The 16,993-nt window shown below is 40.5% G+C and overlaps 3 protein-coding genes across 3 annotated transcripts; 1 reads left to right on the top strand and 2 right to left on the bottom strand.

Moving 5' to 3' along the window:
* Positions 1 to 10,384: 10,384 nt before the first annotated feature.
* MELLADRAFT_63655 (uncharacterized protein) lies at positions 10,385 to 10,996 on the top strand (the record flags this gene model as incomplete). Its single annotated transcript, XM_007410687.1, has 1 exon — positions 10,385 to 10,996. One exon carries the CDS (start codon positions 10,385 to 10,387, stop codon positions 10,994 to 10,996), a length of 612 nt encoding a protein of 203 aa, XP_007410749.1.
* A 2,256-nt stretch (positions 10,997 to 13,252) lies between these two features.
* MELLADRAFT_107043 (uncharacterized protein) lies at positions 13,253 to 13,965 on the bottom strand (the record flags this gene model as incomplete). Its single annotated transcript, XM_007410576.1, has 2 exons — positions 13,253 to 13,396; positions 13,687 to 13,965. 2 exons carry the CDS (start codon positions 13,963 to 13,965, stop codon positions 13,253 to 13,255), a joined length of 423 nt encoding a protein of 140 aa, XP_007410638.1.
* A 1,075-nt stretch (positions 13,966 to 15,040) lies between these two features.
* Positions 15,041 to 16,379, bottom strand: MELLADRAFT_87489 (uncharacterized protein; the record flags this gene model as incomplete). Its single annotated transcript, XM_007410575.1, has 4 exons — positions 15,041 to 15,756; positions 15,813 to 15,978; positions 16,048 to 16,068; positions 16,122 to 16,379. 4 exons carry the CDS (start codon positions 16,377 to 16,379, stop codon positions 15,041 to 15,043), a joined length of 1,161 nt encoding a protein of 386 aa, XP_007410637.1.
* Positions 16,380 to 16,993: the final 614 nt, after the last annotated feature.

Here is a 16,993-nt window from a genome sequence, read left to right as displayed (position 1 = left end):
GTAGCAAATTACCGACACCGTCTTCTCAATCAGGCAAGTCTTCTGGCGGTTTATCTGAATCAGAGATGGCTAAACGCTATCTTGCAATCGAAGCGGCTCATTCGGCTAAGAAGAATGTTGAATCGGCGCCTGCTTTTAACGTGACTACCAGTAACCAGTTTAGTGCACTTGACCTAGTGGATGACTTTCCTGACAAAGGATTTGCCGCACACGCTTACTCTGCGTCCTTGAGTGACACGACTTACGGTAGCATCTTAGCCGACACAGCAGCCTCCCGAAACATAGTTTCCAACAAGAATATGTTCGTCCAGCTCAAAGAAGTCAGTCATGTTAAGATAACCGGTATTTCAAATGTACCTCAATATGCCACTCACATCGGAACAATTGTAATCCCCGGCTTCTCTGAAATCACTCATTAACCGGTCGAAATCCTCATTCCAGAGGTGTTATATGTACCTACCATGAAAGTTAATCTATTATCTTTGAGCCAATTATGTTCAAATGGTGCTTCTTTCTCTGGTTCGGATGAAAGTATTACTGTAGCTGGTTTGTCGGGGCACTCCTATTTTACATGTACTCGCACAAAAGATAAGTCCTTATGGGAAACAAAGGTTTGCATTTTATCATGTGTCTCTGCTTTCACCGCATCGGCTGAGCGTTGGCATCACCGTCTAGGTCACCTTCACTACGATGCAATAAGAAAATTGGCTTCAAGAGGTGACATTAAACTTTCTTCCTCTGATTTCCGTTCTCGTTCTCATTGTCTTACATGTCAGCGTGCTAAGATTTCTCAACTTCCTTTTAAATCACATTTTCCTTCTTCTTCTATTGTTCTCAACAGAATTCATTCAGATGTAATTGGTCCATTTCCTAAATCTATCGGTGGTGCTAAATACATAGTTACATTCATAGATGATTGTTCTCGTTATGCTACTATCTTTCCTATTAAGCTTAAGTCGGATGTTTTTGATTGTTTTGTCAAATTTAAGACCAACGTAGAATTGTTATTTGAGCGTAAGATCAAGATTTTTCATAGTGACCGTGGTGGAGAATATCAATCTAAGGCTTTCATCAATTATCTATCTCAAAACGGAATATCATTGGAGCAAGGTCCTGCTGAAACGCCTGAGCAGGATTCCATTTCGGAAAGGTATAATCAATCACTTATAGAACGTGTGAGATGTAATCTCAATCACGCATCATTACCAACGAATATGTGGGCTGAAATAGCCCTAGCAACCACCTTCACCCTTAATCACTCACCACACTCCTTTCTCAGTTACAAAACTCCTTTGGGAGCATGGAACAAATTTCTTCCCGGAAAAGGTTCGCATGGGCCTGATCCGTCCTTTTTAAGAACTCTGGGATGCTCGGCTGTGTATCTAGCACTGCAGATCTCAGGAAAATTGGGTATGAAAGGGAAGGATGGTGTGCTAGTGGGATATGAACCAATAGCCAAGGCGTATAGGGTATGGGATCTGACTGACAAGAAGATAGTTGTTACAAGATCAGTAATCTTTAATGAGGAGCTATTCCCTTTTTCTTCACTTCCTACTCAGAACTCTTCTCCATCTTTTATTATTCTTCAAGACAGTGGTATTGATATAGAAGCTCTAACATCATCATCTCAAGTCAATCAATCTATTGTACAAGATTTATCTTTAACAATCCTATCTCCTATTACAAATCGAAATGATGTTTCAAATAGTCCTATTGATAATCCACTTCTTAAGACTCTTGTTCTTCCAAATATACGTTCTCCTTCTCCATCTACATCTTCTTGTCAACCACTACTTTCGCCAACACCCGCTTCAACGGTTGTCAAACGATCTACAAGACACACTAGTAAGCCACAAAGATTAGAAAATTTTGTTGGTCATTCTGGCTCGGACTTAAACAATGAACCTTCTTACAAACAGGCAATGGAAGCTCCGGATGCCGCGGAATGGAAGAAAGCCATGCAGGCCGAATTCGATTCTTTGAAACAACATGAAGTTGGTAAACTTGTTCCTAGACCAGAGGGTGTTCGAGTAATTGGAGGTATGTGGGTTTTAAAAAAGAAAAGAGATGAGAAGGGTGCTGTATTGAAGTATAAAGCCCGTTGGGTGTGTTTTGGTAATCGACAAGTTGAAGGTGTAGACTTTCACGATACGTACTTGGCTGTTGGCAAATCGGACACGTTTCGGCTGCTCACTGCTATCGCTGCTTACCTGAAGTGTTTGGTAATTCAGTTTGATATAATGACTGCTTTTCTGCACGGTCTAATAAAAGAACGTGTATACATTCAACAGGTTAAGGGTTTTGTGACTCCTGGAACTGAAGGCATGGTTGTTCAGCTTGGTAAATCTCTCTATGGAACTCGTCAAGGAGCTAGAGATTTCAGCGATGATCTTTGACAAAAACTTAAAGCTTTCGGTTTCACGACTTCAAAAGCAGACAATTGTTTATTTGTGTTTAGACGTGGTTCTTATTTCCTTTATTTACACATGCATGTTGATGACGGGTTCCTTATCTCAAATCACGATCCTCTCATTGAAGAATTTTGACTTCACCTTCTTAAATCCTACGAGCTTAAGTGGAAGGTCAAGCCGTCTCTACACCTGGGTATGAGAATTCAATACCATACGGACAGTGCTATTTCTCTTGATCAATCTCATTTTCTTCAAGACATGTTGGACCAATTTGGTATGGATAATTTAAATCCAGTAAAAGTTCCTTTACCTCTTGGCGTGAAACTTCGACCCGGTACTCCTGAAGACGTTGCTGTCGCCGCGTACCTGCCTTATCAATCTTTGATAGGATCACTCAATTGGGCTGTGGTTAGTACTCGCCCGGATATAGCGTATGCTGTCAGCCAATTATCACGGTTTAATTCTTGTTACACCTTTGAGCACTGGAATGCCGCCAAACACCTTGTTTGTTATTTAAAAGGTTCTTTATTTAAAGGTATCAAGTTTAAAGGCTCGATGCCTGCCGATCTTAAAGGCTACGGTGACACCGATTACGCAAATGATTTAGTGGATCGACGATCAGTTACGGGTTATCTTTTTACCTATGGGGATGCCATCCTATCATGGAGAAGCCGACGTCAAAAATTGACTGCTTTGTCCACCACCGAGGCTGAGTATATGTCTATCTCTGACTGTGCTCGGCATGCTATTTGGTTCAAAACTCTCTTTCAGGATCTCAACTTACCGGTGTCGGCTGTATCAATTTCATCAGTAGGTGATGCCATACAACTATTTAACGACAATAGAGGCACTGTATTTTTATGCAAGGAACCAGTTATCAATGACAGATCTAAGCATATTGACGTTTGCTACCACTTTATACGGGATCATGTTAGGCTCAACAATATTACTATGTCTCATGTTCCGACTACCTCTATGCCTGCTGATTTTCTTACAAAGGCATTGTCGGTAGAAGCTTTCGAACGTTGTTGCGTTCAGGACTCGAATGTAGAGTGCTCAAGTTAGGGGGGAATGTTGGTGTTGATGATTATCAAATTGTGATAGTAGTGTTGTTTGATTAGTGCTGTGTTATGATCATCCTGCGTGATGAAGTTCTGTGACTGTCTCATCCTGCGTGATGAATTTGATATGTTTCTTTTTATTTGATAATCATTTTTGTGCGCGTAACTCTCACATCTAGTTTTCATTACTATAAAGACTATGAGCTTGCACTTAGCTTTGATCTTCATCTCTTTCAAAGCTATTGACTTCATCACAAACTAACTATCGTCGTGCTTGTGAATCCGTGCAATACTCATAGGTATGATTCTCTTGCTTTATGTTTTTCCTTTTCTTTACTTTTCTCTCGATGCTTATTTTCATACTTCTCTCATGTTTTCTATTGTGTACACATTTTGCGAAATTGATCTCTTTCAAAGCTATTGACTTCATCACAAACTAACTATCGTCGTGTTTGTGAATCCGTGCAATACTCATAGCCCCATCCTTTACATTTGTACATAGTCTCATTGTATATAGTTGTGAATAGTCTTGAATACATATACACAAAATGTTTATAGTGAGCAGTGAGTGGCCTGAGATCTGATGATTGATCTATGTGCCACCTACCTTTCTTTGAATCCACAACATCAGATCGTTTCTCAGAACTTTCACCTTGTTTTTTTTCTCAATCACCAATTAATTGCTCAAAGCATGAACACCAAGAACCAATTACTACCTCCAAAAAAGAACATCAACCTGATGTAAATTCCAGGATAATCTACAACAGATACATTGTGATGATAGTTGTTCAATCCTTTACAAACTATCATCACGTGCTCTTGGAGATGTGGTCATGAACCACATATCCTACTGCAATTTTATCTGGGTTTGATTTGACCAGGTGTCCACGACCTTAGCAACCTCATTCTTGAGACATTCGAGGTAAGTGATTACTTTGACATTGTTTTTGGACTGTTCATCTGACCACTGTTATCATTGGTTTTTTCAACAACATAATCAATTTGGATTCCACCCAAGTTTGGGCCTACCTTGGCTGTCACCCCTGCTCATCCCCGTTGAACTGTAGAGACTACTATCTCTACATGTAGGTTTCTTAAAACAATATATCTTTTTATCAAACTTTGCGAGTTGAAGCGGGCATCAACCTGCATGAACGGTTTTCTGCTAGAGTTTGATCTTACCATTGAACCAACTTCTTTAAATCTGGCTTAAGCTTAGATGCACGGATCCCTGTCGGCACTTCATTTTATCTACAAATGAGATATGTTGTCATTTGTTTGTAAAACACATTTGTCAAACTGAAGTCAGACATTTCCGGCCCACTTTTGACAAATGAGATACATTGTCACTTGTTTATGAGACACTTTAGTGGAACTAACGTTTGAACTTTACGGAAATGCTATGATCACCTGCTGCTTTACCAGTTTCCCCACTGTGCTGGTCAAACAGACTTAAGAGCGTCCATAGTGGAAGTTCAGGATTCATGATCTTCTTCTATCCACATTATAATTATCTCCCTCTCTTTATCATCATCAAACACCATTCAATGGATTATTTCGGGCCCAACCACATCCGCTGCACATGCATACCTTTAGGCTGCTTGCAGCGTCAATTTAAGAAGCATGGTCAGACCCACACAGGTCGCCTGTTCCACCAAACAAACTTTCCACACCATTCAAGTGCCTCTGAAAAGGAAGCAGCACTTCAAGACGGCGACCCTTCCACTTCAAACACCCCTAATAAATCGCCAGAACCTGTCATTGCAAACTCTACGTCAGCCCCAATGACGTCAAGTTCTTTTTTGGGACTTGATTGTGAAACCAATGCTCTGACTCGCAAACGTGCTCATTCACCTGGCACTGCTGAGTTACCCTCTGCAACTCATTTTCAAGATGATCTCCGCCCTCAAAATAATCCACGCATCATGTCTGCAGGATCACGAATACTACGATTTGCTACAAAAGCGTTTTATACACCCCGCAGACTACTTCAGCACCCATCATGTGTTCAATCTATGATACAGGTGTTGAATCAATACCTGGTACATGGTGGATCATTGCTGGCTGTTCGGACCGCACTCAAAATGGAGCGCCTCAAAGTGAAGACATCCCTCACTTTGAACCAGCCGGAAATCACACCTGTCTGGAATGAAATCCCTCTATCCATTCCCAAGCTTTTGAAAATTTTCCATTTAGATGCGCAGGTCATTCAAACTTTATCTTGCAAAGTTTGTTTCTGCCTACATGGACCAGCGGAACAGACGCCTACAAAGACAAAATGTGACAATCTTAGGTTTTCTGCATCAAACCCTTCTGAACGTAAATTTATTTGTGGTGCTCAACTTTACAAACCAGAATGCAAAAACTCTACCCAAGTACGCCCAGCTCAACGCTTTTATCATCAAAGCTTTGTTGAGTGGCTAGCTAGAATTCTACATTCTCCTTCCTTTGAGACCTTGCTTGACAGCTCACTACACCGAACCAATCCGCCTAAAGGGACTTTGCAAGATGTTTGGGATGGAACCCTTTGAAAATCATTCAAAAAACATGGGCAAGTATTTATGTGCAAGTCTGGCAATCTTGTTTTTGGATTCTATCGTGATTGGTTTGACCCATATGGAGCAAAAAGAGCACGCCAACATTCAGCTGGAGTAATGCTGCTAATCTGTTTCAATCTACCCCCGACATTCAATACCGAGCTGAGAATATGTTCCTGTATGGAATTACACCTAGTCGACGAGAACCCAAGAGCCCGGAGATGGATTTGATATTACAGCCTCTGATCTCAGAGCTGAAGGACCTATGGAATGGCTTTTTTCTTAGTTCAACGGCCAATCACCCCAAAGGGAGAGTCATCACTGTTGCCGTATGTTTTCTTCTTGCCAATGTTCCAGCAATGAAAAAAATCTCAGGTTTTTTGTCACATAATTCAACAAACTGGTGTTCCAAATGTTACATTCCATTGGATTCTTGGTTATGCGGACCACAAGTGTTACAGACCCCGTACAGATCTTACCCACAAGAGACAGGCACAGAAATGGAAAGATGCAGCAACCCCCAAAGATCAGGAAAAGCTCATGAAGCAAAACGGTGCCCGTCATTCAACTTTTTGCAAACTACCATATTGGCAGCCCCTTGAATTTGCTACGGTTGACATTATGCATTGCCTGGTTTTGGGCCTGCTAGGAGACCTTTCAAATACTTACATTCAAATCACCTTTGCAGGCAAGGGCCTGAAGAAGCAACAAGATTCACAGATTGCAAACGGCCATTATGAAAACTTCACTAATGATTCCACCCTTGGGCAAGTTTGCAATGTTCCAATGAGCGTACAATCTGCTATTTCAAGTGGACATGATTTTGACTTTTCTTTGGAAAGACCATCCACACGCTCACAGTATGACCTTTCTTCCAAGTCCAAGTCAGTTACAGAAAGTGATTTCAATTGCAATGACCATCAATCCATTCAAGATGAAGATTCTGATGGAACATTACGATCAGCCCCCGGTCCTTGCATGACCATCAAAGAGCTTGAAGAGGTTCACAAGTGTATATCAAAGACTATTGTTCCATCTTGGATTACCCGTGTTACAGACAAGATTGGAATGACAATATGCGGTACCCCTAAAGCCTCAGAGTGGCTCATTCTATACACAGTATACATGGTGCTATCAATTGTGCCATATCATCACACCCCCAAAGCGCATTCAGATGCTTCAAAAATACATACAGCTATCACACTGGCTACACAGATAATCAATATTAGTGTCTCCAGAACCATTAAGACTGCCCAATTGAACACACTTGATACATTACTTGTGCAATATCGACGTCATCTCTTAGAATACTGGCCTTCAATAAAATCCAGGCCTAACCTGCATTTTGCGCAGCACCTTTCAGCTCAAACTTGTCTCCTGGGACCACCATCATACACTGCCTGTTGGGCTGGTGAGCGCATAATAGGATCCATGGTAGCCACTCCCAAAAGTGGAGATTGTGGTGTGTCATAAGTCAAACTTTCTATTTTTTGATCCATTACATTCAGACTTAATTTTCATTTTTCCCTTTTTAGGTATTGTCGGGCAGACCATGATCAAGCATTACACGCACCAAGCAAATTTCCTCAATTTTTTGAGGAATGCGCCATTGGAATACGCAGCCAAAATTGGTGCAGATATAATCACACAAACCTCATCATCTAAATGGACACACTTTTTGCCATCTTCGGATGTGTACACATCGATTCAGCAGTATTTACACGAGATGGGTTTGATAACTTCAGGAAAGCTCAAACTTAACTAAGTCACATTGTGCCTCGGATTTTTTAACGACAAGTTGTTCCCAAGGCACAAGGGACTTGGGGGATACGTTGGTTTTTTGGCACGGTAGGTTTTGGAACTTAGTAGAGCAAAAATTGAATTTGCTCTACACTCACCCACAGCCCATGCCCCATTCCCAAAGTTGGACCATATAGTCTTGTGCTTCTTCTGAAAAGAACTGTCTCTTCAGAATCCTGGAAAAAAAATCAGGAAAGAAGTTCTTATTGAGACAAAAACATTGTCTTCAGGGATTTTGAGAATCGGCTGCGGATTACAGAGATCCGTATGTAGTCCCAAATTTCAATTTGCTGATTTTTTTCTCAATATCCCTCTTTGCCAATGGAAAGCATCGCTTTTGCTGAGGATAGTCTACATCTTGAAATGCAACATACAAGGATGATGGAGGTAATGTAGGAACACCAAGACATGAAAAGCTTCCTTGTATCTAAAAGAAATGCTGAACTAAAGAAAGGATGATGTTGTTGAACATAAGGAGTTGATATAAGATCAGACATCATAGTTTAAGTCGCAGAGAAGACTGTCAGAGTAAAAGAGACGTCAAATCTTGATATGATATCAAGGTTGGTGGTTGATGAAAGTACATTAATTTGTGAGAAACGTACTGTTTCCTGTCTTTGGAAAAGAAAAAACTTCACCATCTCATTTGTTCATCATTGAGCTTTCTTGATCCCTTCTGATCTGAAACTTTCATTGTTCTCGATTCAAACAACTTTCCAAAACAAAAGCTTGATTACCCACACCAAGAGTCATCTTGAGTCATGGATCAAAAATTACAAAACAAGAACCGAGAGCTGTCCCTACCTTCCATAGTAGATGACAAGAACGATCCTTTGAAAATTACTCGGCCGCTGTTGCCTGCAAGTTTGGTGAAAGGTTCTTTGTCATATCAAAAGAAGACTGCAAAGAGCGATTTCAAACGCCACTTTCAGAAAACTGCAAAGGAGGTTCAAGCAGAAACCATTGTCAGCGTTATCAATGGGTTCAATACAATGCTCCTGGCAGGTACTGGCTTTGGAAAGTCAAGAATCGCACTTGCCTACTTGCTTCTGTTTCCACCGGAAACACTCCCAGTCCTGGTTGTTATAAACCCTCTGGATGCTTTAGGCGATAATCAGGTTGGTGTTTTTTAATAGTTCCTTCAATGTCAAGCTGATCAATATTCCTGATCGCTATGTATGTATTTTGTTGATGGACTTAGGTGCTAGAACTCCTGCCAGGAATAACAGGAATAAACCTGACCAAGGTTTCAGCAACCGATGCAGATGTATGGAAGCAACTAAAGATTCACTTCTATCGAGCGATTTTCCTGGTACATATCTTGCATACTTATCATCTTGATCATCATCAATCAGATTTCTAATCAACAGAATAGTGCAATTCCATATAGAGTCCTGAAATGTTCCTGAATAGTAAAAAGTTTCAGAAGTTTTATTATAGTACAGATTCTCAAAAACACCTTATCCTGAAGGTTGTTGATGAAGCTCATGTCATCTATTCGTGGGGTCTTGTTGCTAGCGGACATACAAAAGGACTTCAAAGTCATAAGCAACTCGCCGATGTATGTGAATTCAGACTGTCTTACGGTGATCTTGGTCAAGCCCTTACAGCTACAGATAAAGTACCAGTGCTTCTACTGTCAGCCACCTGTCGTCCGATTGCTATTGAGAGAATTTGGAATAGCCTCCACCTTGTACCACAAAACCGTGTTCTCATCCGAGCCGAGCTAGTTTGACCAGAAATACAATTTATCCGCATGTATCTTACTCGACCATTGGACACAGCCAAGGATCTAGTCCAGCTGATTCCACATCAGTCTGTAGTTTCGGATGAAAAACTTCCTTCAACTATCATCTACTCCGGCCAGCAAGACTCCACTCTTGTTGTCTCCCAGCAAGTTCATATTGCTAGAGGAAATCCAAACAGTGCAAATGATGGAAACAGCTCGTGTTGCCGTACTTATCATGCTGCTACAGGTCCTAAAGATAAGCTCACTCGAGCTGCTGAGTATGGTCAAGGAAAGTTTTGCATCATTTCTGCAACAACAGCCCTGGGGTTAGGTCAAGACTGGCATGAGGTAGAAAGTGTAATTATCATGGGCGCTATGGATCCGGATGTTATGATTCAGATGGCAGGAAGAGGTGGGAGGGGTGGGAAGGATAGTGTGGCCATTTTTCTTGTTGAACCTCACCGATCAATTGGACAGAACTCTGTTGAAGAATTTTCAAGAGATGCTGATATGAATGATGATGACCGGATGCACGCCTTTTGAGTCACTCCAGTCTGCCTCCATGTGGCGTTGAATTGTGATACTTTGGATGTTTCCTTTTACTTCACTTGAATTCCAATTAGGTTTATCATTTTCTGATTCTGTTAAAATCTCAGGTACGGCAAGATTCCTCTATCAGTTGATGATGCAAACTACATCAAGGAGAAGAATCGACAAGCCGCTGCTGAAATGAAGCCTTGTCAATGTTCATCCTGCGGTCCTGTTGGCGCAATCCAGCTCATTGATGCTCTTAAAACTACCGATCGCATCAAATTCCAGGGGATTATAAACCGCTTGACAGTCCCAATGGAACTTCCTGAAAAAAGCTTCCTGAATGCTCTGCGGATGTTACCACCACCTCCGAAGTCCATTTCAGGAAGACCAATTCTGTGCAGCGACGACGACGAAATCTACAGCTCTGCACCAATGATAGCACTAGCCGCAGATCTAACAGAAGCCTTCCATAAGCTCTTTCACAATTACTATCCGGACGGGTCCGATTTCGATCCAATCCAGCTTTTCAACTATGAAGAACTCTGGATAGTAGTTAAAAATTATGAAACTGTTCTTCTAGGCCAACATCTCCGCGGAATCTTGGGAAGTGAGCCTCTGCCAGGAACTTTTGAATTGATTATACAGACTATTGAACTATGGAAAACATCAGAAAGTTATCGGGCTCATATTGAAAAAAAAGAAAGAGATGAAGCAAAAGATTTGGCAGCTCGGGAAGGAGGGACTCGGATTTGGCATGAATACAAAGAGAAAATGAAAATCAAAGAAGCTTTGGCTGAAGAAAAGAAAAAAAAGGCTGCATTACGAATTCAAAAGTGCTTGGAAAATGAGGCTCGTAGACAACAGGAAGAAGAAGAGAAGAGGAATAAATTACGACTTAAATTACAAGGAGAAGACTCATTGTAACTCTGGTCATAGAGGCAAGTCATTCTTTCACATCAATTTACTAGTATTTGAAAATTCACTGCTGCCATACATAAAACTTGTAGTCATTGAGCATTTCACGCTATAGTTAAGCCCAATAAAGACCCCCAGGCAAATCGACATGGCTTGTGTTCCCAATCTTCTTTCTGTATCATTGACTTGGATTTCACAATCCCATCAGCATGAATATCATCCAATGGGGCCAGAATCAAGGTGTCACGTTCAGTTTTGATGAGTTTGGGGTCGGCGAGGTGATCACGAGCCATGTGCATGAATCGTGTAAGGGATTCTGGGCTTATTGGGTGTGTATTATTTTGGTAAACGTGCTCAAGACCCAATTGTAGACAGAGTTGATGGATCAAGTGTTGCAACTACATTAATCAGAGTCATCAGTTCATGGCATATGTTTTGTAAATCCAATGGTTGATTTGAAGAGCTCTTACTAATGGCACATTAAGAGAGAATTGTTCAACCAGTTTGTCAAGATCAGTTCCTCTTCCCTGGTTATTTTTCAAGAGACAAGTCAGTTGTGCACTTGTTTAGTTGTCAAAGCTTGAGATAAAGATGAATCCTTACTGAGCGATTGTAAAAGTATTTAATCCAGAAATTCTGGATCTCAAGGTAAAAGTCCTTAGTAACCCAGTGACCCTCTCGGCCAGCCGAAGGAATCAATAAACAATGCTTTATAACTTTAGCAAACTTCTTTGGTAGATATTTTTCTAAAACCAGTATGTATCTAGGCAGATGAATTGCATATGAAGTCAGTTTCTTGATTCCTTGTGCCATGATTGCCCATCTCTTCCACATTGACATGACACATCCTATATCACCGGCTTGCATAGCCTGATCTGCTTCAACAACTGTTGAAAAGTCGCGTAATCTCAATCGTAGGTTGTAGAGGGTGTTGTCCTCGGCCTTCTCAGCATCTCGAATGGAATCGCCAGTAAAATATTTCTCATATACTTCATCAATCAAACCTTGAGCAACACCTGGCTTGCTAAGATCAAATCCAGGACCCTTGGAAGATATGAATTCCCTACAATCACAAATGACTTGATCAGATTGAAGATACAACTCGAAATTTGATTAAAATAAACAGAAGAAGAACAAACTTGAGTAAGAAAGCAAGTGTTGCAGAATGGATCCTGTGAACTGCGGTCATCAAGAGTCCAAAATCTTTCTTATCAAAAAGCTTTTCAGATTGAATTCCTAAGCTTGCAGCCATTCGATGAACTCCAGCGAGATAAACATCGGCGATTGCACTTGTAAAATTCCACATAGTATGTGATCCGGCTAAACAACACATAAGATTCTGTAGACTTTCTTTGGGATGTCCAGCTGGAAATCTCTTTTTAGCCGCTGAGTCAAAGTTGCGAACAGTACCTAGATCACCTTCAACCTGTTGAAAGTGTGCAGCAAAATCTTCTGGCTTCAATCCGAGCTGTTTGATCAGGTGTTCAAGGACTTGTCCGACTCCAGTTGCTGAGTTTTCTGAAGCTGTCATTAATTTGAGCATATAAATTTCAGGTTTGTACATTTCAATAGGATCAACAGAAGGTGGTACTAATTCAAGATGTGTTTTGCAATAATTATAAGCTGAGGAATTTTTATTTAATACTAGTTCAAGTAATGTATTTACCAATTGAGATTTCCTTGCTAATTTAAAGTGTATTTCTTCCTGATTTGTAGGTAAGAGATCATGTAAATTGACCGGGTTAGACTTGCTTTGCTCCATTGCATCATAAAAAGTTTCAAGACTAACATCTTCCGGAGTGATATTGTTGCTTAAATGCTCAGGCACTACATGTAAGTATCCCCAAGTTCTGTGTAAAGTCTTCTTTGTTGAGTCTACATTACCATCATGAACTGATGATTGTATATCTATATTATCTATACATAACAGTGGTCTGATTTTGTATGATCTAGCAGAAACGGATTAAATTTTCTTTTTGGTTTCTTCTTTCAGGGTATCCATTGCTTCATTTGCTACCTTTTGAGATAGTGTCAAGCCTAAGAAGTGTAAATAATTACTCATTTTTTCTGTAACACCACACGCTAAAAAAGTCAATGAATTTTGAAGTTGCATTGCTGAATGTCTCCTATTACAAGCAAAACTGATCATTGAGCATACTATTGCTGGTAGCTGTGCAAAAGATTTTGATTGAAATCATGATATTAGCTCATGATATTCCAAAATCTGACTTGAGATTATCTTTGACAACAACTAACCTTTTTCAATCAATATTCCTCAATTCTTGGCAGCGCATTAGGAGATCTTCTCAGGAGTTCATCACCATCAATGTTGCCTTCAAGATGCTCAACTTCTTGATGTTCTTGGTTTTCCTTTTTTTCTGTCCTAGCAGTACTTTGGTTATCACGCATCTTTGTTGCATACTCCAGCTTTAATTTGATCAAGCTATGCATAAAACACATGCTTGATGCAATTTCACACATTTGTTCTTTCTCGGCACTGTCATTGAAGTAATCTTGTGCTACATTCTTTGAGTGATAGTACATTCCATTGGGAGGTTCGCCACTTGGAGGATCTTCCTGATTCACGATTTCTTTTGCCTTTGAAAACAGGGAAGAAAATGAATGATTCGAATGGAACAGTACTACATAAGCTCTTTAGGTTCAATGCTGAGTTTTATAGAAGTCACTTCCTATCTTACCTCTTCTAAAATGAACTCTTTTGACCATCTTGTGAGTCCATCCTCTTCATCGCTCTTAACAAGCTCTCCTATTGTTGTCATCAGAAGCTTTGTCCCATTCCAGCCTTTTTTAGTTCCCCACTTCCCTCGTCGCTCCTTGATAACTATGTCGGTGCTGGTGAGGAAGTTCTGAATGAACGTTTTTGGACTCATATCCATTTCACCAATAAGTTTACAGATCTTGATCAATCGCTCTTCCATTGGTGGAAGTTTCGATACGATTTTCTTGTTTTCTTCCATTTTTGACAATTCTGGTTACGATCAAACACAAATGAGGTGGATAGAAAGATGAAGGGATACACTGTCTGTTGATTTTACATTCAGACCCATATCTTTATCCAATTGCACCAAAAGTTTTCATTGAGGACTCAATGTCTCATTCTCTCATCGACTATCGCTGATTGACATTCGAGTTACATACAAAGCTCACTGTAATTTCTCGCAGCAGATCAATTTTTGAAGACAATGTTTTTGTCTCAATGAGAACTTCTTTCCTGATTTTTTTTCCAGTATTCTGAAGAGACAGTTCTCTTCAGAAGAAGCACAAGACTATATGGTCCAACTTTGGGAATGGGGCATGGGCTGTGGGTGAGTGTAGAGCAAATTTGATTTTTGCTCTACTAAATTCCAAAACCTACTGTGCCAAAAAACCAACGTATTGCCCAAGTCCCTCGTGCCTCGGAAACGACTTGTTGTTAAAAAATCCGAGGCACGATTGGACTTAGTTAAGTTTGAGGAAAGCTTGATATGACCAGGAGTTGGCGACATAGTGGAAAAACATTCAGCACTTATGCTGAACATGCGGGGAACAGCTATGTAGAGTTTGATATTTCAGGGCAAAAAGGACATGGAGTAATTCAGCACATAGTACGGCATGAAACCATTTCAACCCCAGTCTTTGTTCTCCGTGTTTTTCGCAAACTGGACCCGATTGATGAGAACTGCAGCCCTTATTGGTTGCTACCCCATCTGAATGTAGCACTCAAGTACAATATTCGTCTTTCACTAAAGACTATTGGTGTCCAAAACTTGTTTGGTCACTGTGCTGCGCGACATAATTTGCCAGGGACTTTTTCCATATCACAGCCAACCATTTCCTTGGTCAGCCTTTGAAGCATGGTGCGCTCTTTAACCTCATATTGTAGTGTAATGTACTTGAACTGACAATTTTACGTTTCTCAGAGTGTTGCAGACATGTCCACAAGTTACAAGACACAAGGGGTACATGAAGAGAATCACGGTTGAGAATTTGATAACTTTTCACTCTACAAACATCAGAGTAGGTACAGGATTGCTTCCCTAAATCCACTGATTATTAGATTCTAAGTTTCTTGTGTGTTTGACATTTACGTTTAATCTTGTCAGCATAATTTTCTACTTTTGATTCACGGTATTCCACCCATTCTTCCTCATTCATAGCACTTCTTTTATTAAGAATCAAATTAATGCGTTGAACAATCAACTTTGAAACTTGACACAATGAACCAAATTGGGTGATTTTGGATTGTCGAGGTTTAACACGGTCACCGTTTGCACCATGAGTGGTTGATTCAGTTGTCTGGTGTTCCACATCCATCGCCCAGACCATCTCCACCACTCCATCACAATCTTCAAAGCTGACTTGAATATTATATTCCGGGAAAGAGAAATGACCTTCCTTTACATATCCATGTCTTGATTTGCTACCACACCTGTAAAGCTTTCCAGTCCCACGTTTAATCAAGCCAAACAATCCATATGAATAACCTGTAGCATCACAATCTTTATGAGCCTTGTTATACCATTCATCACGAGTCATTACAAAGTTTCCACCAAAGGCTTGTCCGTTGGGTGAGTTGAAAGATCGATTTGATGCCCATGAGAGGCCGAGCTTAGCACCAATTTTGTAATTGGATTGATAAGCTTCAAGGGAAAGAGAAGAAAACTGGCCGGCCAGGAAATTTTGTATGTACGGCAGGTTCTGTTGTCGTCTGAGGTCCTTTTCCATGGAATGGATCAAAAGAGCAGTCTGGTGACTGATTGCATAAGGACCTAAACATTTCTCAAATTGTCAGATGGAAACAAAATAAACATACAGAGATACTGACCTCCAAAGACGCCCTTCCGATATCCAGCTCTCATCCCAATTGCAAACATATCCCCTTGTTTTCTTTTCCCAGGTGCAACTGTTGGTCCATTGGTTGTGATTCGGTTTCTGGCTATTCCATGGTTATATAGGGTTGAAACAGATTGTCCAAACTGTTTGAACAATCGCTCACTATCTTCAGTTTGTACTTTTTTACCTTTGGATTGAATATATTGTCAAGTGTTGAAGCAGATTACTGCAATCAATTTAGTGCCGTTCTGATTGAGGATCGCAGCAGTTCCGGTTTTTAAAGTGAGGAGTGAATTTTTACCATGGTTGGCTCGATGAATAAAAGTGACATTGGGAGGTAGACCAAACTTCTTCTTGACTTTCTCTTTGAATGCTTTGCGCTTACAAGCCCGGTTGCTAGTCTTGATTGTGTAGCACTCGCAACAGTCGGAGGCTCAGGTGGTGGATTGTGGAGTTTGTTTTTTTTCTCCGAATTCTTAACAATCAATTGATCCTTATGATCCTTTGAACGCTTAAGCTGGGTTGATTTGGCCCGGTATTTGGGTTTTTGCTTGGTCATATGGAAATCACCTATCAAGCAAAAGAACCTCAATCAGTCAAAGGTGGTCAGACAATCACAAAACAAAGCTTCATCCTTCAAAACCCTCAAGCCCTCCCAAGAAAACCTGGCATCTAGCAAAACCCCATCTATATAACTATCGCGTGCAGCGGAACCATAGTTATATAAACATGATTGAGGAGATAACCAGGTTTTCATGAAAGGTCCAATAGTTTTGAAGAGTGTGGCAAGAGGCCATGCATGAAAGAATGCAACATGCATTTAATATTTTTTGAAAGAAGTGTTGAACAAAGTAAAGTATCCCTAGGTTACGCCCACAACAACAGTTGTGAGATTGAGGGAATGTAGCACTTGTTCAACACTTCCAACGCGGGAGATTGAATGGATGTTACATCCTGCCAAACACTTCTGGGGAAGGGTTAACTATTGCATATATTTTTGAATGAGCTTACGGTTTTTGACAGTCTTGATGGATGAACAGGAAGAGATGAAGATGATTCGAAATTGAAGTCGTTGAAATAACAGCAATCAAGAGTTTGAATATGAAGATCAAGTAAAGATAAAGGATTTGAGTGACTCTTGGAATAGATCGATTGTTCAGAAGAGGACTCAAC

This window comes from Melampsora larici-populina (assembly GCF_000204055.1).
Source record: "Melampsora larici-populina 98AG31 unplaced genomic scaffold MELLAscaffold_21, whole genome shotgun sequence".
Taxonomy (NCBI): Eukaryota; Fungi; Basidiomycota; class Pucciniomycetes; order Pucciniales; family Melampsoraceae; genus Melampsora; species Melampsora laricis-populina.
Note: the sequence above shows the minus strand (reverse complement) of the source record. Positions and strands in the feature narration are given on the sequence as shown.